Below are 21,737 nucleotides of genomic sequence, written 5' to 3' on the forward strand. Positions count from 1 at the left end.
ATACAAATTTAGAGATGGCATTTATTGCTCATCTGACATGTTATGTTACCACAATCAATTTGTTAGTTACAGTAGTGAATTTCCATTTCCTAAAATTGAGTCACAGTGTCAAGTCAAAGGACCCTGATGAAAGCCACAGGCCGAAACCCATTAGCTTCATAATAATGTTTTCAATATTACAAGTACTGTATTGGTGGAATTTTGGTATTTCAAACTGCCTCACTTCTTTATGCATCTTGCACAAAGGTGAAGTTGTGAACCCCTTCTCAAAATCAGCATCGAACAACATTCATAAAACATTTTCCCGCAAACCCTCCCTATAAAACAGCAAATTGCAGCATATCAACAACTTCTGACGTTCAGTCCTCAGCAGATCTGAGGGGAGCTACAGGGTTGAAGAGCGGCCGCTGCTGCCTGAGGTGCAGCTTGCTATAACTCATCTCAAAGTCCTTCTTAGTTCCCACAATAACACCCAGGGTGCCAGAGCGCACATCATACCCATAGGAGGCCAGCTTCTGGATGCGATAAAGCACAATTTGCGTGGTGAGCTCCAGGACATTTGGAGATTCCTTCACCTGCTCCATGCTCACGCCAACATCCATCAATCCTTGCAACCGCCCCGCCAGGATGGGCAAGGAGTAGTACAAAATGGCCGGGCAGCAGATCACTATTTGCTTGAGTTCGTCCTTGGAGCAGGCGAGAGCCCCTTCGATGTAGGACAGCGCCTGCTGCATGGCCTCTGGCTGCAGCTCTGCAATGGAGGCTCTGAGGCTTGAGACCAGGCTGAGGAGCTCCTCTGTGGTGAAGCCCTGTTCCCTCAGAAAGCCCAGACTGTCCCTCCAGGCTTCAGCCGGCCGCAGCAGGATGTACGGGTTCTGGCTGAGGAGCTTCTGCAGCCAGAGGCGCAGGTTGCCCTCATTTCCGCCCAGGTCCAGGTAGGTCTCCCTCAGAGTGTGGATGACCTCCTGGTTCCGCTCCACAGGTCGGCTGAAGCTCTGCGGGGCGCTGGCCATCAGCTTGCCAATGATCCTCTTGCTGAGGCGAAGACTCTGTAGGTAAAGGATGTTCGCCTGCTGGTTGCTATGGTGAGTTAATGTGAAGAAAGAAGCCGGGAACTTCTCAATGACGCTCATCAGTTCACGCTTGTTGGGGCACACAGACACCCAAAGGTCTCGCTGGGCGGCCATGTCCTCCGGCCGACACAGAACAGCTTCAGGGTGAGTTTCCAGGATGCGGGTGATTACTGTTGCGTCTGCACCCATGTCCCTCAACAGGTCAGCAGTTTCAGACACATACGCAGAACTCTCAGACAGAACCCAGCACTTGAACTTGCGTATCTTTCGAATGTCCACTGACAGTTCATAGAGGGAGTCCACTGTGTGCTGGTTCTCCGGTCTTTTGTTGGGAGAAGTCACTGTGGAGGCAGAGGGAGGGAGGAGGAGCCTCATCCTCTGGCAGTAGGTGCACAAGGAGGCAGCGGTGACACGAAGCATTGTTGACAACTGTAGTGGATCTGCATGGAGAACCAAAGAACATCTACAGTGTTCAATACAATACAGTGAACTTTGAAAGTGGCACTCTTGCCTTAAGTGTCCTAATTTAACACTGCGACCAAATATTTATTTAAAAAAAAGTGTGTACAAACTTACATCAGGACTCATTACAGCAGTGACGCCCCAACCTTTTGGGCTTACTCCTTAGGAACAGTGACTTCTTATGATCGCTCATCACAGGTTATACACTAAGTCTATTAGATACACCTAGCACACTTTGGTCTATAAAATCTCAGAAAATATAGAAAAATGCCAGTCACAATTTCCTTAAACCTAAATTGACATATTCAGATTACTTGTTTTGTCAAAACAATAGTCAACAACCCAAAGATATTTCATTTACTATAATAGAAGTATAAGAAAACCTGCAAATATTTGCATTTGAGAAGCTGGGACGAGTGATTTTTTTGGTATTTTGGATTTTCAGAAATGCTAAAACTATTTAATATTTCACATGAAAAAAAGCAAAGATTTATTTATTTATTTGATTTAACCTTTATTTAACCAGGAAGTCCCTTGAGATTAAAATCTATTTTTCGAGGGAGACCTGGCCAACATAGCACACCATTACAATATATATAATAAAAGTTCGAAAAAATACATTTTTTCTCTGCAGAACCACAAAACTACCTTCTTCTTAAGACCCCTACAACCAAACTTAAAGATTTACACTAAAGTTATGACCCTTAAAAGCCTTGAGTTTAGCTTCAGGACCCAGATGCATGCTGTCATTACACTGTCTGACTAAATACTGTATCTTGCCAGTCATAAGGAATTCTGTGCAAAAAGTATTAATTTTAGGATAGTTTAGAGAGAGTTAATTTGTCACAGTTGTGAACTGACACCAAGGGTCAAGCTTATACATGGTTTTCACTGGACAGGAAGGGTGTGCAAAATTATAATCTAAAAAGTAACTAGTAACTAAAGCTGTCAGAGTACAATATTTGCCTCTGAATTTTAGTCGAGTACACGTATAAAGTTGCAAAATGCCTCCAATTTGTACTTAAGTACAGTACTTGAGTTACATCCCACCACTGCATGCATGTGAATCAACAGGGCAGAGTTTTTGTGCAGTAAACCGTCATTCGCAAATCCGCGGTGGAACCAGCCCAAGTCAGGTGTTGCAGTATGAAAGTCTTACCTGAAGAGACGCTATTAAATCACACCTCTTACAATACAATTTATCAAATTGCGTCTGAATTGGCGAAGTTAGCGCAAGGATACAAAATAAGGTGTTGACACAGAGTAGGCTGTTTACAAAATACCTACATGGGAATAAGATTAATTGGATTATATTCACAATAAGTATAAAAACTGTTACCTATGTCCCTTGTGAATTAGAAAACCCACTAAATTGTTTGGGAAATAAATTTATTCTTTGATTTTGGGTTGCTGTATGATTTAATAATATATTCCCTGTTTTGTTTTCAGAGCACCTCAAGCTTCACCAGTAAAGCTATAATAGTATCCAAAATTTGAGACTTTTACTTTTGAATTTCTCAAAATTGACACAGTAAAAACCCTTATAAATGTGGGACTTTATTTCGTAAAATCTCTCAACTGATACAGTAAAAATTAGGGCTACACAATTAATCACAATTTAAAAAATTATTATCGAAATTGCAGCATGGCCAAGTGCAATATCCAAATTGCAGAAGCTTTAATTTTTTGATAAAGGTCAAATATGTGACAAAACAGCATTATAATGTAGTGCTGCAGAGATGCCTGGCCTATAAATCTTGTTCTCCAGATGTAAGAAAACATGTTTGTTTGGTACAGACCCCAACAAATGTCACAGCATCATGATTTTAATAGTTTTTTCAGTGAAAATTAAAATTGTGATGCAAAAAATCATTCCCACTAATCGTGAATCACATTGCAATTGTAGTATCTGTCTAAATAATCGCAATATGATTTTCTTACCATGAACACAAATCTATCATTCCTTGTTAGAAATTATGGAGCAATGTGTTTTTACAGCACCTCAAGTATCAGACTTGGAAGTCATTTCAAGGTACAAATGTGTGTACAGTAAAAATGCTTGATTTTCAGTCTATGTCAGGAATTATTTATTTAATGTTTTTCCAGCAACCCAAAATCAAAGAATAAAGTATCTTCCCTCACAATTTAGTGGGATATTTTAATAATAAGGGGCACAGGTAACACGTTTTATACTTGCTATGAATATAATCCAATTAATCTTATTTCCATGCATGTGTTTTGTATATATTAACACCTTATTTTGAAAACCGGACGTAGTCACAAGTATCCTCGCGCTAACTTCGCCAATTCCGACGCAATTTGATAAACTGTATTGTATGTGGTGTGATTTAATAGCATCTCTTCAGGTAAGACTTTCATACTGCAACACCTGACTTCGGAAAGTGAGAAAAATAGATGAGAATAAAGTCGCTAACCCTGCATGTCAGCTCTGGGCCGTTTCAATCAGGTTTCAATGCTTTTACCATAAAGGTCAGAATACGGGTGCACTCCAACTGTAGGGGCGGCTGCCCACAACTACACACAACACAAAATAAAGACATGCTAGATGTAATGATAGCGGCAAGAAAACGCACCGAGAATGACTGTTTATATAAAATGAAAAATAAAAGGGGTTATTACCAGTTTCCGAGCCTTGCAGCCTGAGGACTCCTCTTATCACACCCGCTTTCATAACATGGGAGCTTCGCTGGGCGGAGTCGAAACACTTTAATACACTAGTCCGACCCGCCCCTGACAGCCGCCTTCATTAATTTTTAAGGTAGAATAATACTGTGTATTGATGTAATATTGCCCTAAATGTCTAAGCTAAATCGCTAGTTATGTGTTTCTGTCCGTTTCCGTCCTTTTTCTGCTGTGTGTTGAAGCTAAACTATAAGCTAACACAAGCTAGCATGTAATGATTCACACCTTGACTTAATTAAATCCTTACAATAGTTTACATTAGCTGTACTGCGGCCAAGAGGACACGAATGACAAGAATTAGCAGACTAGCTATAACTAAATGCTAGATAGTAACATATAAACACTGCAACTAAGAGGCAGGTAAATATCGCATGGCACACGACTTAAGGGCGATTAATTACATTTTAGCCACACCCGCCATTCCAGTACCAAACCCTTACACTGCACTCAACAACTCACACCAGAACAGAAATGCTCAGGAGTGCAGGGAAATTTTCTCATTTACCTACAATGGACAGCAGTTGCAGTACACCAGAGTACCACAAGGGTTCGCATTGTCACCAGGATTGTTTAATCAGGTTCTAAAACAGGCTGTAAGTGGTTGTGAGTTACCAGCAGGTTGCACTCTTGTTCAGTATGTTGATGATTTGTTGATTGCAGCTCCAGATCCTCAGTCTTGTGCTAAAGCTACAAAAAAAATGTTTTTCTCAGGTTAGTGGAGAAAGAATTTAAGGCTAGCAAATCTAAGCTACAGGCTATCAGAACTCAGGTTTCTTTCCTGGGGCGGGTAATATCACAGAAGGGGGCAGGCTTGTCACATGCACACAGCAGAAACTACATTGCAAATTATACAGGCCTATACATTATACAACATGCAGCAGCGTGGCAAAAATTCATATAGTGATGGGACACCCCCTGACGATACTAACAACACACAGCGTGGTAGCATTTGTAAACTCACAGACATTCACAGTGACATCTCTTAGACAACAGAGACTCTGTAAAATATTGAAAGCACCAAATCTGACTTTCACACATGAAGGCATCAACATGGCAGGTGACCCACATGAGTGCGAGAGAGAAATCACAAAAGATGTCAAAGTGAGACCAGATTTGGAAGCTGCAAATCAGCAGCACAGCAGCAAAAAGGGCAGCAGGGTATTTGCAAATGTACCGAATGATAACCAGTGAAGAGACTGAATTAAAACCCAAACTCACTGCAGAGGCAGTAAAAGAATCAAAAGGGGGCGGGGGCCCAAGAAAAAGCAGTATGGATGCAGAGAGGAGCTACAGAGCAAAATGGACTCTGGAGGGGGCCGGACGGACGAATGGTCCTCCCACCAGGTATCAGGGCAAGAGCCCTGAGAGAAACACATGGCTTGGGGCATGTGGAGGCAAACCAAATGAATAGGAACTTGTGTCATTGGTGGCATCCGTTCTTAGCAGATATGGCAAGGCATTTTGTAAAAAGTTGTACAGTCTGTACACATTTTAATCCAAAGCCGGTGGTGAGACTGGAAATCCTGCCCTGGCCAGGAGGTGGTGATAGACTATACGGATATGATTGATCGTGGCCAGCAAAAAAGGAGGACAGCGCTACGGTGATAAAATGTTTGATTAATCATTACATTCCCAGACATGGTTTCCCAGCAATGCTCCCTCAATCAAGGAACAGGGTTTACACCATATGAGCTGTTGACAGGGAGACAGTTTCCGGGGCCCAGTGCCGCTCTGGGACTAGGGGAAGAAGGAGAAAAAATGGAACACAAGACATATTTTAACGAACTGCAAGCTCTTGTCTCAGATTTCTCCAAACAGGTTGGCGAAAGGCCGGCTCTGACAGAAGGATCCACTCTACCCACAGCCCGGTGGGTATTACTGAGAGTCATCAAAAGGAAGTGGTCAGAGCCCAGGTGGACCGGACCGTTCGAGGTCACAGAGAGAACATCACATGCGGTCCGGGTCAAAGGTAAAGGCGACACCTGGTTCCACAGGAGCCAGTGCACAGCGGCCGAGGAGACAGGACGAAGCCTCGAGGAGATCGGAGCCGATCTACAGTAACTACAAGCTGATCTCTTTTATGAGAAATCAAAAGGGGGAATTGTGGATATGAAAACTTGGGCTGTGTTATTATGGTTGATAGCTTGTGCTGCGTACACCCTGTATGTAAGATGTTTGTCTCTGTACAGGTCTAACTCATGCAACATCTCAGGCCAGCAGCTGTTCTGCACCATAGTGCTGTGTCTCCAGATATATCTGTATTATTTGTTTGTTTGTATTCTATGTATTGTTTGTGGGGATATAAATGCTTGTGAAAGACATTTGTAGGTCTCGTGTGGATCCCTTCTCATCAACCAACTCGGACAGAGGTTAGCATACCTCAACAAACCCCACACATTGATCAAATAAAGCCAACACAAGTCAATACAATAAAAAATAATAAAAATTAGCTGTCTAAATTAATGGTTTTCTTTTGGTAGCACGCAGATAACTCTGGAAAAAGAAGAAGACGTGAGCTGCTGGGGATATAGCTGCAAATTCACTCCTGGCTTCTGCAGTCAAATTTTCGGTTGCATGTGTTGTGATGGGTGAGTAAATATAAAGCTATTGCCATAGTCAGCATGGACAATTAATGTCCTCAATCTGGCAGGAATGGAGACAATATTTGCTGTAAAGAGGCCTTTCAACCCCAACTGGAGAGGAATACTGTTGGACACACTTAACTGTACTGCACAATTTTGACCAGACGGGGTCACTGTGCACCCAGGGTTGCCTGCCAATGTATGACTGCTACTTTCCATGAACTGCACAGACTTTTCCTGTTTAAAGGTTTAACTTACTGACTCAATCTGGGGAGAAGCACTGGTTTGATTAGGACATGACAAATGATGCAAGTTCATTATTTATATTAAACAACTTCTATTCTGAAAATGTCCTAGCAGGATGTCACCCAAGTTTTTTTTGTCAATCTGATGGCAAACCAGTTGCATTGAGTTTAAACATACAGGAGTTTTACTGTATCACTCTATTTGTTCACTTTGAACTGTGTTAAACAGCAGAGGGTGGGGCTATTTACAGCCCTCCTCATTTGTTGCCTTTCTTTGCTGATAGACACAGTTGTCCCTTGCCACCAACAACCAAGAGTGCCTTGATTATACTGGAACCACCTGCTGTCCTCATGTTGTGCACAGGCATGTTTTAGTGGAGCTTAGTCCACTCTTGGATGAGACAGGCATGGGACATTCTCATAGACATTAAGATTTATTTTTTGGTCTTCACTCAGTCGGAGCTCCAGAAGATTTATAATACTGAAATTGAACCCCCTGGAGATAATGTGTTATCTGCCACATACATGTACAGCAGAATAACGTCAGAAGCTTTATCCTAAGGAGGCACATGTAACAATTTAATTGAGATTCTCAGATGCAACAGAGCACCTGTCTCTCCCTGTCAGCTGTCTCATCCTCTAAAAACTGCGTTTGTCCTTTTCCACTGATAACTCAAGACTTGGGAACATAAATTCTTGACATCAGCATTTAAATGTTGCTACGTGGGAGCAATTACACTTTAATCCACTCAGCGCTGAAAGCAGAAAGCCTCCCATAGCAAGAATGTTTTAATTACATTCCAAAGTGGAGACACGGCCAGGGCAGTAAAGCTCATCTTGCACCTCATTGTTCTTATTGAAGGTCTTTCGTGGTGCTTAGTGTTGCTTGTCTTTATAATAACAGTTGGTATACAAATACCAATACTTAAAATGCACTGATTGACTGCTATAATGATAGATAGATAGATAGATAGATAGATAGATAGATAAAATGACCTATAAGATTCCATTTATTTCTAAGAGTGTAAATATAGTTCAGCTTTGCACACAATCATCTTTACAGTGTTATTTTTTTCTAACTCTATAACATCTTAGTTTGTTAATGCTACATGCTACAGGGCACAAGATATTCAAGGTAATGGCTCATTTTGGAAAATGTGACAGCTGTAACTTTCCGTCATTAAAATCCTCATCGGCTCTGACATGCTTAAGAGATTGCAATGTGCTTTGTTACTGGAAGTTCTTAAACACCACCCGCTTTGCCTACGGTTGCTTTAAACTATCAGGATGGATTAGCGAGTTCCCCAAATTGCAGATGCCGTGAAATATCCATTGACTCACTGGAGGAGTTGTGGTACATTGCTCCCTATTTATCCTCTATATTTCTGCTTCCACATCTCTGTCTCTTGTCAGCGCCAGAGACTCAATAGGGTTTTAAAAGTATGGATGCTATTTCTTCTGGATGACACTATGTGTTGCTTTGTGGGACTGGAAAACATAATATGTATGTGCATCTGTTGTGTATCTGAAATAGTCTCTCATCTTGTCCTTACAAAGGAATGGGGAGTGCTGCAGGGTCAGAGTAGAGAGCAGCGGGGGTCCTAGGGGGATAAGTGGGGGGGGTGTGTGACTGACAAGACTTGGTGAGGAGAAAATAGACTATTCCATCTGTTTCCAAATCCGCCCTGCTGCTGACCTACACTCAGGAGACTTTGCTCAGCCTACGGTCACATGGTAAAGGCCAATCCTTAAAAACCCCCAATCTGCACGCCCGAGACTCCGGTCATCACTTGTGTGCAAGACACCAGCTGGTCTTGGTGTTTCTCTTCTCTAAAAAGCCTCCGAGGTACCACCATGTCAGACACTGAGGAAATTGTGGAGGAGTACGAACAGGAGGAGGAAGAAGTTGAAGAAGAGGAAGAGGAGCAGAGTGAGGATGAAGCAGAGAAGCAAGAAGAGCATGCAGACGAGAATGAGCACGAGGAGTCCAAACCGCGGCCTAAGACAACTTATGTGCCAAATATTGCTCCTCCAAAGCTCCCTGATGGTGAGAAGGTGGATTTTGATGACCTGCACCGTAAGAGAGTAGAAAAGGATTTCAACGACCTCCAGACCCTGATCGAGTCACATTTCTCCACCCGCCAGAAAGAGGAGGAAGAGCTGATCGCGCTGCGTAACCGCATTGAACGCCGTCGATCCGACAGAGCAGAACAACAACGTGTCCGCACCGAGCAGGAGCGTGAACGACAAGCGCGTCTGGCTGAGGAGAGGGCGAGGCGCGAGGAAGAGGCAGCCAAACTGCGCGCTGAGGAGGAGGCAAAGAAGAAGAAGATATTCACCAACAAGTCCTTTGGCGGCTACCTGCAGAAGGTGGACCAGAAGAAGGGGAAGAAGCTGACAGCACGAGAGGAGAAGAAGAAGGCCCTGATGGACCGCCGGAAGCCACTCAACATCGACCACCTGAACCAGGAGAAGCTGGCAGAGAAGGCGCAGGACCTCTGGCAGTGGCTCCACCAGCTGCACGCCGAGAAGTTTGAGCTGGCTGAAAAGCTCAAGAGGCAGAAGTACGACATCTACGTGCTCCGGAACCGAGTTAACGACCACCAGAGGGGCTCCAAAGCATCCAAGACCTCACGCGGGGCCAAGGGCAAGTCTGGCTCCTGGAAGTAAGGGCCACTCGCAACTGGACAGCCAAGTTGTTTCTGGACTTTTTGGCTCCTCTTTCCAACTTGTATTATAAAAGCTATCCTAGGGATTGTGTGTGGATTTGAGTGGGAACTCCTTTTTTGGTGGGGATAGGGACTGAAGAGAATTAAGTTAATCAAGCCATACCATCTTGAATTATGTATAAGAATCTGATTGTTCTTACTTGTGATGCTGGTATTCACCAGTTCATCTGTTCACAAGCTGTGGTTGAAGACATTATTAAACCTGAATGAATGTGTGGTGGTGTTAATGTCACTGCTCCACTAGAGTATGCTTGTTGTGGTTGTTTTATCGTTGCATACCAACAGTATTTTCAACTGTACAGTTGTTAAGGATTTGTTATATCTGCCCACAAACCTTTTTCCCTAAGATATTAAATTATTCAACATTTCATAATTGTGAAATTAATCTGCCACATATCAAGTTATTCTCACTTCATTGTAACTCAAATGCTCCTGTCAGCTGTTACCTTTTTACCCAAGAAACCTCTTGAAAAATGTCAGTTTTCTGAAAAAGGTGGTTCTCAAGGCAGAATTGTTAGCTTTTTTTCTTGAAGTACCGCATTGAATGACTGGTAAAGAGAGTCATTTAGGTAGTGTGGGTGGGGTTGTGTTAAGTTCTAACAGGTGTTGCACAGCTGACTTTTTAAGGAGCTAATTTAGTCTCTGAGGCTCAGGACTAGCAGTGTAAACCTGCAGTGTTTTTAGCAAAAAGACTCAACTGTTGACTGAGAGGTCAATCCCATGACGCTAAGAGTCTGTAGAGTGGAAGAAGCTTTACAGAGTGGTGTTTGATGTCTTAATGGTATTTTACTGCAATCAACAAGACCCAGTTCTTCAAAACTCAGATTTATTTGATTCGACAAATCTAAATAATTCGGATCATTGACCTCTAACTCAACATTAGTTGGATAATTAATGTTACTGTATTGACCGAAGTGACGTATAAACTAAATGAGAACGTGTAAAAGACTATTTATGCACTTGTCTGCACAAACAGACAACTAATTTAAAAGACAAATTGCCACTGGCTGGCAAAATAATTCAAAACAAACTTCCTATTTCTGTTTCTATTCACTCTGTTTTCATTAATCAAATCAGGATTCTGTAGCAAATGACAGGGCACAAGAAATGCTAGTAAACAGAATTTACAAGGATTTTGTTTACCTAATCAACATCAACATCAACACATTTGATTCATTTTATTGGCAGTATTTTTCTCACATCCTCACCAGTTCTGTCACAATTTCTTTGTTATGTTTTTCAAATATTTCATGTTTCTGAAACCATTCTGAATCTAACTTCTTTAGAATCCCAACTATCCTAATTTCTGGCATCAAAAGTCTTAATCCCTACATTTGAGTTTTGAAAAACAACATTTAATCTTAATAAAAATGCAAAAATATCAATTTGTTTTAAAAACCCAATTTATATGTAGATTTAATCCAGTTTGATCATTGAAAGGCTTACAACCACACTGCAGTGATCTGAATTGCTACACATGGCATACTTTGCAACAACATCCAATCAGTTTTTTGCCCATTGTAGTTCTAAAGTATCATCCTGCTTGAGGTCAAGTGAATGTCAAAGTGTACAGTATTAAAATGTTCTTTCCACTAGGTGGTACTAGAGCATCAGTTTGAAGCAAACAGCTTTTAAAACACACACTTCTGGAAAAAAGGTACATTACACTACTAAATGTTTTATTCATGCAATGCATAATTTTTATTTAATTAAATTATACAATGAACTCAGGCAGCCAAATTTCTATATACCAGTTATGTAGGTATATTTTATTTAAAACTAACTGGAAAGCCTTTATATATGTAACTAAATAAAAGCCAAAGTTTGTAGTGGGAACAGACTTCCTGTCTTTGTCCATGCATAACAATTATTCCACAAAATATGTTCAGACAGACTTTTTCAATGCACAGCAGGGAAAACAGCCTCTTTAATCAACAGTAAGTCAGTGAACTGCATATACGGTATATAGATATATATGTGTATATATATCAGACCAACGTACAGGAACATTTCTCTCCCCTGCGGTTTTTGATTGTTTTGCTCTCATGGCAATGACAAGCCATTAAAGCCTTCCAGACACGGCAGTATGCCAACAGGTTACCAAGGAGACTGGGAGAGGCAGTCTATCCGATCAGGTCTCTATACCCACCTCCATCCACAACACACCCACTCGCACATACACCCCGTCACTTCAGCTTAAAGGTGTGGGGGTCTGTATTGATTGATGATGTTGTGAAAAACGCCTGACTTGACAGCGACGGGAAATACCGGTGCATCAATCGACTACCAATGTCACACCAGGGAACAAAATGTTCCCAAAACTCTGCAGCTGAAGTTAATTTGATAACAAGTTGTTGCTGGATGGTGATTCAGTTTATCTTCACCTGTTACTGCTCTGTTGTGATGGAGCCCATTTAAGTTTGATAGAAAGCGTGCACTTTATGGTGATGCACATGGAGTTGAAACGTGTCCACTCAAGGCTGGTGTGCATCAGGAATGGCAGCTGCAGGCTCAACAGGGGGGCGTTGTCTGCTCATTAGTACCCAGCAGAGACTAGAGGATAATGTAAGCGCTGCATGACAGTTCCTGTGTCACACTTTCAACTCTGACCAGGAACTTATTATCAGGTTCATTAATCTATAGGATATTTGTATTTTAATTAGAGTGGTGCAGTTCTATACTGAGTTATCTGTTGTTTTGCATTGTAGGGATGGTTTTTTGCCATAATTTCTCAATTTTGTTCCCTTAGCATGGCAAAAAATATCCTTTAATGTCCCTTTTCTTCAAACGGGGTTAGAGATCTGCAAACAAAGCATGACTTCTTCAAAATGTAACAGTTTGCCTGTGTTGGGAATTCACATCATTTAGACATCGGAGCACAACTGCATTTTTTATGATTTAATTTCAGGAAAAATAAGATGTCAAAGCTCCCTGCTTGCCTAAATTAATGACAGATGATGGACATTTTTAACAAGCGAATTGCTTGAGGAAAACATTAAAGAGGTCCTGTCAACAAATGTCTTATTTTTAGCGTGATGATACTATTTAGCAATGCTTTGAGCAGAAAACAGCAGACCAATTGTTTTCCCAGTTAGCCATAAGTAAGTTTCTATATTAACAATGGATCAAATGACTAATATGAAAGGGGCTGCTTATAATGACGATGCCACTGAGAATTATCATCCAACTTCACAGCGCTACTGAGCCTTGGATTTACATTCATCAGGTGGCCAGAAAAAGAATGAGCCAAATAAATGCTACTTTATAACAAACTTTATAAAGCGATACATGTTACAGTCTGTTTTTCAGGTTGTTGTGGAGTTTTTCTGCCCCCAAGTGGCTAAAACACCCAATATATACTGCTTTATTATTGTTCATCATAATTCCTTCAACAATTCACAATAAAAAAGTGTGTTTTATGATTTGTTAGTGGGTTAGGCTTAAAAGGGGTTGATACATTTGTTAGGATAACCTGGTTAAGATCATGAAGAGAGGAAATATCTCACTGCTTTTGATTTTCATGTTCTGTCTAAAAGTCATCATTTCTTTGTATTACAGAAGAAATAACCAAGATTTCATCTGTGGATTAATTAGTTGATTCTCACCCAATGGAGACATAATTACAAAAATAGTTCATGTAAATATATGAATACATAGAAGACTCTAACCAGAAGATTAACAACAGCTGGCCTGCCTGCATGTAAATGTGGCCATAGAGGAACAAAACAATATAAACTTTCTTCATTCAGTCATAATGTCTGAACTTCCCATATGTCTGCGTGCCTCAGTGTGTATTTAACTCCACAGTATCCAGCATAATGGCTGTCATGAGCCTGTGTGATGTAGTCGCTCATGGTTCCTATTAATTATTTACGATTTTATTTAATGAGAATTAAATTCGATTGTGCCTGTTGGTAAGCACCATGAGTGATAAAAACACATTTTCAGACTCATTCACTCTGCTTTGTGATACAGCAGACTCCCGTGTACTTCAGGGTTTATAGCTTTTAAACATTTCTGTTTTATTTTGTTTTTGGAACATCGAATGACAGCAAAGAGGAATATCTGTTTTGTGATATGATGAAATTGGTAAAAAAAAAATATAACAAAGTAACAACAATAGCTTGTCACATTAATCCAGCTTTTATGTCTTAAATTCAGACAGGCAGTGGGGTGTTGTTTTGAAATAGTTCACTCGTCAATGTTATCAGTCCACATAGACAATAGAGAGATAAGTCTGTGTTTCTGGGACCTAAACTACAAATTAAGACATAAAAGTTGTCCAAGGAAGAGAGGTATTATATAATTACAACATCCAGTCTTCTAGAAATGCTATAACATTTGAAATTTGGGATTAGTAGTGGAAAGTAACTAAGTGCATTTACTCAAGTACTCTACTTAAGTACAATTTGGAGTACACGTACATTACTTGACTATTTCCATTTGATGATACTTTACACTTCTACTCCACATTTCTGAAGCAAATATTGTACTCTTTACTCCATTTACCTGACAGCTTATGAATTTACATAAAAAACATATGATGAGATTATAACATACTATACATTGTTAAACTTGAAACTAGGGCTGCAACTAATGAATATTTTCATCGTCGATTAGTCTCTTGATTATTCTGTGGATTGATTGTTTAGTCTATAAAATGTCAGAAAACAGTGAAAAATATTCATCACATCCAAGGTGACGTCTTCAAATGTTAGTCCAAAACCCAAAAAGATTTAGTTTACAATGGTATGAAACAGAGAAAAACAGCAAATCCTCACATTGAAGAAGCTAAAACCAGAGAATATTTGACATTTGTGATAGGGATGCACCGATATATCGGCTGAACATCAGTATCTGCCGATATTTGCTTTGTTGACTGCCAGATATCGGCAAATAGGATGACATTCACCGATGGCAGTGGCTGATTATCTGTTGTGTCGCATCAATTTTGCGTTGGTTATTTGTATTTGTAGTGTAACAGGCTAAAAAGGCTTTCGAAGCAGTTAGCATTTTTCTAAAACAGAATCTTTTTCACGTGAAAAAAGGTTATAATAAAGGTTGTTTTTTTATAAATTTGTATGATTGAATTTATGCTCATTCAAAGATAGTGTAATGAAAGGCTAAATGACTTTAAAACAGTTCAGATATTTTTTATAATTAAGATTTCTTTGTGTCCCTGGCACAAAAGGGGGAATAAATAACAACAAAAACAAAATAAAAAGCAGCAAAAAAGTATCGGCATCGGCTAAATTGTTAGTTTAGACTTCGGTATCGGCCCAGAATTTCACAATCAGTGCATCCTTAATTTTTGATGAAATTAATGATTACTTTTCTGTCGATCAACTGTTTAAGACCTGAATTAAACTACCCAACAGTATGTACAGTAGTTATAATTAGCTCCACCCATCAGCTACATAATTGAAAAGCTGTTTACATGTTAATGTGTCAATAATAATAAAGTAAAACAGTTTGAAAGGGGGAATTCTACATAGTGAGTACTTTTACTTTTGATACTGAAAACCTGCAATATTTGTTTGATTTGTTTTGGCCACTTGGGGGCAGTGGAAACAGTTGATATGGCGAACTTGTTAGCAAACAGTTGCGTATTTACACATCCAGCACTTACGGAGTTACATTATCGTTCATTTGAAGTTGTTTCACCTGGTCAATGTAAGTCCAATATTCACTCTCCTTTTAGCTCTGTTTCTCATCTCTACGATCTCCTGAGGGAAATATCTGGCTCTTAGCTGCTAAATGCTCCACTATGTTCACCAGCTAGTCGCTAACTGTGCCTGTCTGCTGTCTGGTGCTGAGCAGGTAGTGTACAGTGGCTTTTTACAGCGTTTTCTCTGAAAACAGCTGCCTGCTGCGGCTGAAAATGACACTATGAGAGCGGTGAGCGTGAACCAAAACATTAAAGTCGCGGCCGAACAACTAAACAATGAGCTGAAACTCACTATAAAGCTCTGTGAAGCCGAGAGGAGCCGCAGATTCAGGTGATAATTCTCTGCAGGTTGTTTTCACAATGTCATTTGATACATTATTATAAAAATATTGATTATAGGCGCTGTAAGTACATTTTATTGTGAATACTTCTGTACTTTCTGTAAGTAAAATTTGGAATGCAGGACTTTTACTTTTAATGGCGTATTTTATATTGTGAAAATATAAGGATCTGAATGCCTCTTCTACCACTGGCTGGACTTAAATTGGCACATTAATCACTTCAGTGAACTGAAGTGGTTAATGGAGTGCCTATTATATTATTAATTTGACAGGGAATTGTGTACTCAAGTAATAATCATGATTTAACCCAAGAGGTGATTTTTGCCACGCAGCACCTATATCAAATTAGGGGTAAGTTCACAGGTTAAGTAAGAATTTACAATAAAACTTATTTGAGGCTGTTTTTTTTTCCCACCTGTCTGGAAGGTGGTTTCTTTATGGCAAACAGACCTCAATGTGTTGTCCTATTATAAACACACACATGCACACAGAATGCCAGTGGGGAAACTTGCTTAGAGAAATGCTTGTGCTCCAGCTCTCTGGATGCCTTTAGCCTGTGGATAAATTAGCCTGCCCTGGAGACAGTGCTGTTTGGGCTTATCTCCAACCTCCTCTAAATTGAGGTGGGAGTTGGTAGCGGCCAGAGGTATAAAAAAGATTTAGCCTATCCGACAGGGCATTAATCTCCGCACCTCCTCAGCATCCTGCAAATGTTCGAGCCCCTATCCCTCTGGCTATATAAAGTTTTGATGTCGCCATGCATCCTATCAGCACCTCATTGCAACCCTTTGAGAGTTAGTTCATGAGTACATAGCTTTAGTGTTTGTCTATGCTGGAATGTGGCTATCAGTCTATTATATAGTCTAGATGAGAATAGTAACAGAGGATCTTTAACTACTGTGACACTTAACCAGACCTCTAAGTAAGTAGAGGCTCAGCTATCAAGTGCCTTAATGTAAAGATGCTGTCTGTGCTCTGATCTCTGCTGCTGCTTAATTAAAAATATTCACCAAAGATGGTTTGGTTTTAGATTAATTCACTTTATTGTCCCCAACAGAAACTCGCCTTAGAGCAGTTATTATAAATTAAACAGAAAACATGTAGCTCATAAATACATAACATACAGTATACACATATACACCCAAAAAACAGCAGCCATAATAAGTCTTTGGAGACCAAAAAAATCCAAATTAACAAGTTGTTTTTAAATGTAGGACTGTAATAGCTCCAGGGTTTTATTCAATGCAGCTAAAGCCTTCCTCTCTAGGATAAAAACTGTACGCTTCCTTTAGTGGGTGATTTTGACTGACCATAATGCACCTGGCTTTGCGTAGCACCTGTGGCTCAAAGATGACATGCAGATTGCATTGTTCACACATTGTTCACAACCTCTGTCTTTTTATTACATTTAAAGTTTTGAACCAAGATATTCAGAAAAGCTGAGTAATGATTTAATGAAAGGCTTATTCAACCTTTCCATATTTTTTCTTACATTAAAAACATTCAATCTTCACAGAAAAGAAAATCTCTGGTAATGTTTGCATCAGTAGTTTGGTACCTGTACTTGGGCATATTTATAAGTTGTACGCAGTTAAATCAAAGAGAGATCTTCCTCCTCTCAGATTTGTTGTCAGATTGTTACATTTGAATAATTTTATGGTCCTGAAAGGGTAAACCTCTCCTTCACAGGAGAAAAGCAAAGATTAGAGAAAAGTCCCAAAAAATAAACATAATTTTGTTTAATCAGAATGGAGACTTTTCTAATATGCTACCTGGGCAATCATCTTGTGACCCCTTGTTAGGGTCCTGACCCCAGGTTGGGAACCACATCTTCTGACCTTTGATCATGGTTGGTGCAGATGCATATTGCAGTCTGACCAAGGGGCAGGTCAGACTGGGTTCTTTCAGTGGTGCAACTTTAATCTCATCAAAATGTTGAAAGGTTAAGCAGTGAAGAGTACAAGCTTCATGCTTTAACAGCACATTTAAATGCAAAAATCACTCCAAGACTAGAAAATAATGCCATAATACTGCTGTCTAAAGAAGAATCACTAAAGAAAGTTGAGGTCGTGTTCCTGTGTGTGTTTGTGCTCATGCTCATTTAAAGTGTTGAATGAATGCAGAAGAAGAAATGCAGATGTACTGGACTGTAGGATTCTGTATATACACACACAGGGCCTTTGAGTGAGTCATTTTTAGTGTGTGCGTGTGTTGTTCTTATTTCATTATGTCGCGGGAAACACTAGAAATATAAACCCATGCAGTTACCTAACAACTTCCTGGCGGCGGCGCACACAAACACATTGTAAGGACGCAGGTTAAAACTATGACTCACCAGTGTGTAGGAGCTCAGGCTCTTCATTCATGGAAAAACAACTCAAATACAATACTGACGCCTCACACTGCTGTCAGCACAGGCTTCAGACTAAGACATTTACTGGGAAACACTGTGGAGTTCTCAATGTGAAGTGTGTATTCACAAGAGCTCTGGTGCTGACCAGGTGTTAAAATCAGCACTATGCCAGAATTTATATTGAGTTGATGTCTTGAACATACAGTGTCAGGTCTATGAGTGGACAAGCAACTCTTTTGTCAAGAAAAAAATGGAAGAGTTGCATGGATTTGATCTAATATTGAAATTTACTCTTGATACTAAATGGTGCCTTTGACTGAAAGTCTTGTACATACTGTAACAATTTTCCCAGTGCAGATATATTTGTGATGGTTTAATTTGAAGTTTCAAGCACACTTTAAAAACATTATCAGGAAGAAGAAAGTAGTATTGGGAAATGACAGCTAATATATGTGTGCAAGATGTGGTTTTAAAGTAAAACTGAAAGCTTGAAACAGCAAAATGCCTCTGTCATTGTTTGGATTAACTCCACTTTCAATTTGACAAGTCTCGAGTTGTTTGTTCACTTGTGGCGGTCATATGGCTCTAATGTGGGACTTTGGACTGTTTTGGAGTGACTGACTAATATTGATTTCCAGCTCCAGGGATTATTTAATGTCGTAAGATCTCATTACTCAAGTTTTGCTAGCAGCATGGCTCTATTGATAACAAATGTCTATTGGTTGGTTTGCCAGTCCAGTCAGTCCACCACTTTGGCCCAAAGTAAAATGTCTTGACAACAACCGGAGGGGTTGCCATGAAATGTGGTAGCGTTATATTTCCCACGGGATGAATTGTAATAACTTTGATCTCCTGACTTTGCATCTAGCGCCATCATCAGGTCAAAATTTTAGTTTGTCCAATACTTTAGTTTATGACCAAATACCTGCAACACTAATGTCATCCCCATCAGCTGAACTTTGCGTTTACTGCTAATTAGCTGATGTTAGCATGCTAATACAAGTTGATGAACATGGTAAACATTACACCTGCTAACATCAGCATGTTAACATATGTCATTATGCATGACAGTCACTACCATACAACCATTACTTTTTACATTTACTTTCCACGACTGCAATGAATCCAACTACGAGTTTTCTTTCCAGTGAGAATTATAGTCTCACAGAGCCGCAAACGTGGTGTAATGTCTATTTTTAATGTTATGATTCTAAATTGTGGGGCATTGTGAGTTAGGGAATGTGTCTGCAATGTCTTTGGCAATATTTCTGCATGTTTGTTAGTGTGCACGCACTAATTGTTTGTGCCTGTGTAGTCAGTGGAAGAGATCTGACGTCTGTATCTGTATTCATGTGTTCTGCTGGCAAATGTTTCCCTGCATGTCCTGGCCCACCTGTTTCATTTGGGCATTGGATGTGTCTCTGGTTATAAATCGTCGTACTGCTGGATGAGCCATACCTGTGATGGAATGAGCGTCTGAAACGGCTGCATTTAGATTCAAGCTCACATCCTCCGCTCTGTCCTCTCTGTCGCTCGGGTGATTCATGCCGACTCCTCCACCTCTACTCATCATGTAAATCAGCAGAGCAGCTGGAGTGACCTGTTCACACAGACCCTTCTCTTACCAACCTGTTATTACCACGTCTTCCGGTGACGGAGCTGATGATAGTACCACTGCTCACACCTGTTGGAGCCACAGTGAAGCCTCTTGTATCCAATCACAGTGGCGCTCACAATGTCTTAATTACCATTCTCAGAGTAACAGAGCTTAACACACAGTCTGAATCAGAGGGTATCGGAGCGCAGGGATGATCTCACAGGAGAGAGTCTTTAAGAGGCCTTAAAAAGCTTTAGTCTTTATCTCCGGCAATGTTAGAATGCTCCCTGGGATACATTTTTCTTATAACAAAACATTTGGATGGTGAAGCAAAGACATCTGTGTGTTATGACAGAAATGCTGTCTTTGTGTATTTGAATATTTCTTTCTTAAAATTAAATACACTTTCTTAAAGAGTAACTCCACGTGGATTCATGTTGGTGTATTATGTTATGTTATAGGTGATTTTTCCAACAATGCACATATTGTGCGCAAAAACTTTTGCTGCTCAAAACCAGCTTGTATGTGTCTCCTTGGATTTTAAAGGTCTGAAACCAAATTCTGTGGTCCCTCCTCAACTGTGATGTAGTAGTCAAGTCTGAGGTATATTTCATTTGTTGACACTCCCAACTGTGGTAGCAGTTGCCACGCAAAGCATAGAAAGCGAAACACTGGCTGACCTGCTGTTTTCCATGGAGAATATAATGACATCTGGGTAGCAAATACTAAAATATTTTTGAGTGAGTTGAATGGGCATGAAACTACACTAATGGTGGGCGGAAGCTAAAAATTACACTGTTAAGAAAACTAACAATATAATCTCTCTAAGGCTCTTCCCACTCTCTCTGTTCTCCTTAAACTTTTTTTTTTACAATATAAAAATATAGTAATTACAACACTCATTCTTCAGGGGCATGCTGAATACCACAATTAAAATATTCACACTTTTAGGTTGAAAAGTTCCACTACACGTCATGGTTATTCATGAGTTGGATGTTTCTGTCAAAACAAATCAATTGAAGGAGGAAGAGTAATGAGAGAGGATTCCTGTGCTCTTACCCATGGGGTGAAACATGTATTTATAGCCACCTACATCAGTTTCCCCTCCGTATCACCTCTGTCTAATGCTTCATAAAGCAAGCCTTGCAACATTTAATCTCCTCTCTATTTTGATGGCTGTTTCCACTACTCTTGACACTTAACAGCTTCAGACGCTTTCAGTTTTGTTCTCTTTATATTTTAAATGCTTGAACGGGTTATACTCACAATTATTTAAACAAGTTTTATTCTGAAGATAACAGATCATTTTGATCAATTTGATCATTTGACATCAGACAAATATGCAACCAGAGCAAGAGACACATCCAACCTCTAATTCTTCAAGTAGCTACTTGATTCAAATTAAACCGCAGTTAAACATCTTTCAACACCTGGTGAGAGATCATATAAGATCAAATAACAGTATGCATTATTCACCCTCCATGCTAAGACAGGAGAGGACTGTTAATGTCAGATCAGTGTCGAGATGTAGACAGGCTTCTGATACTCTGCCAGATGGAGAAATCATTAAGCAACCACAAGGCTACGTCTGACTCTCCACAGATGTTCCAGGATGTCAGGGGGATTTACATTCACTCCATGAAGATGACCTATCAAGACAGTATTACAGAATGCTTCATCTCTCTTGGGGATTGAATTGAAAAATAGCATGTGTCTGTGTCTTTGTATTTGTGCTTTCCATGACTGCGATGGGATCATATCTAATACTATAATCATACATCATTTGCTTATTTGCTGGAAATCTTTCACACCATAAATTTTATATTTGAATTATGTAATCCAGCGCCTACCAGATGCACTCTGAGCATGAACATGTGCTTGAGAGCCATGAATTTTTTTAATTGAGACACAGAAGGCCATAAAAACGGCCGTTAGGCTGTAATGGTTGGTGGCATTACATAACTGTCTGTCCATTTACCCCTTT

General features: G+C 40.1%; 2 protein-coding genes and 1 long non-coding RNA gene across 7 annotated transcripts in view; 2 read left to right on the forward strand and 1 right to left on the reverse strand.

Moving 5' to 3' along the window:
- Positions 1–7: 7 nt before the first annotated feature.
- LOC122871521 (transcription termination factor 2, mitochondrial-like) lies at positions 8–5,538 on the reverse strand. Of its 4 annotated transcripts, none has more exons than XM_044186726.1 (3): positions 5,457–5,538; positions 4,851–4,925; positions 8–1,513 (listed from the first exon to the last, which is right to left on the reverse strand). In XM_044186726.1, the coding sequence occupies exon 3, from the start codon at positions 1,491–1,493 to the stop codon at positions 360–362; it is 1,134 nt and encodes a 377-aa protein (XP_044042661.1). In that variant the 5' UTR covers positions 1,494–1,513; positions 4,851–4,925; positions 5,457–5,538; the 3' UTR covers positions 8–359. The 4 variants fall into 4 exon arrangements, with proteins under 4 accessions (XP_044042661.1, XP_044042659.1, XP_044042660.1 ...); XM_044186724.1 differs by lacking the exons at positions 4,851–4,925; positions 5,457–5,538 and adding exons at positions 3,971–4,070; positions 4,176–4,790; XM_044186725.1 differs by lacking the exon at positions 5,457–5,538 and having other exon boundaries at positions 4,851–5,362.
- A 3,269-nt stretch (positions 5,539–8,807) lies between these two features.
- tnnt2c (troponin T2c, cardiac) lies at positions 8,808–10,042 on the forward strand. The gene has a single exon (XM_044186701.1). It carries the CDS (start codon positions 8,920–8,922, stop codon positions 9,733–9,735), a length of 816 nt encoding a protein of 271 aa, XP_044042636.1. The 5' UTR covers positions 8,808–8,919; the 3' UTR covers positions 9,736–10,042.
- Positions 10,043–15,113: 5,071 nt separating this feature from the next.
- The window catches only part of LOC122871208, a 39,531-nt gene continuing 32,907 nt past the window's right edge, over positions 15,114–21,737 (forward strand). For both annotated transcript variants that reach the window (XR_006376819.1, XR_006376818.1), the window contains exon 1: positions 15,114–15,467. This is a non-coding gene — a long non-coding RNA (uncharacterized LOC122871208). The remainder of the gene's footprint in view (positions 15,468–21,737) is intronic.

Source organism: Siniperca chuatsi, linkage group LG23 (genome assembly GCF_020085105.1).
Source record: "Siniperca chuatsi isolate FFG_IHB_CAS linkage group LG23, ASM2008510v1, whole genome shotgun sequence".
In the NCBI taxonomy this organism is placed as follows: domain Eukaryota; kingdom Metazoa; phylum Chordata; class Actinopteri; order Centrarchiformes; family Sinipercidae; genus Siniperca; species Siniperca chuatsi.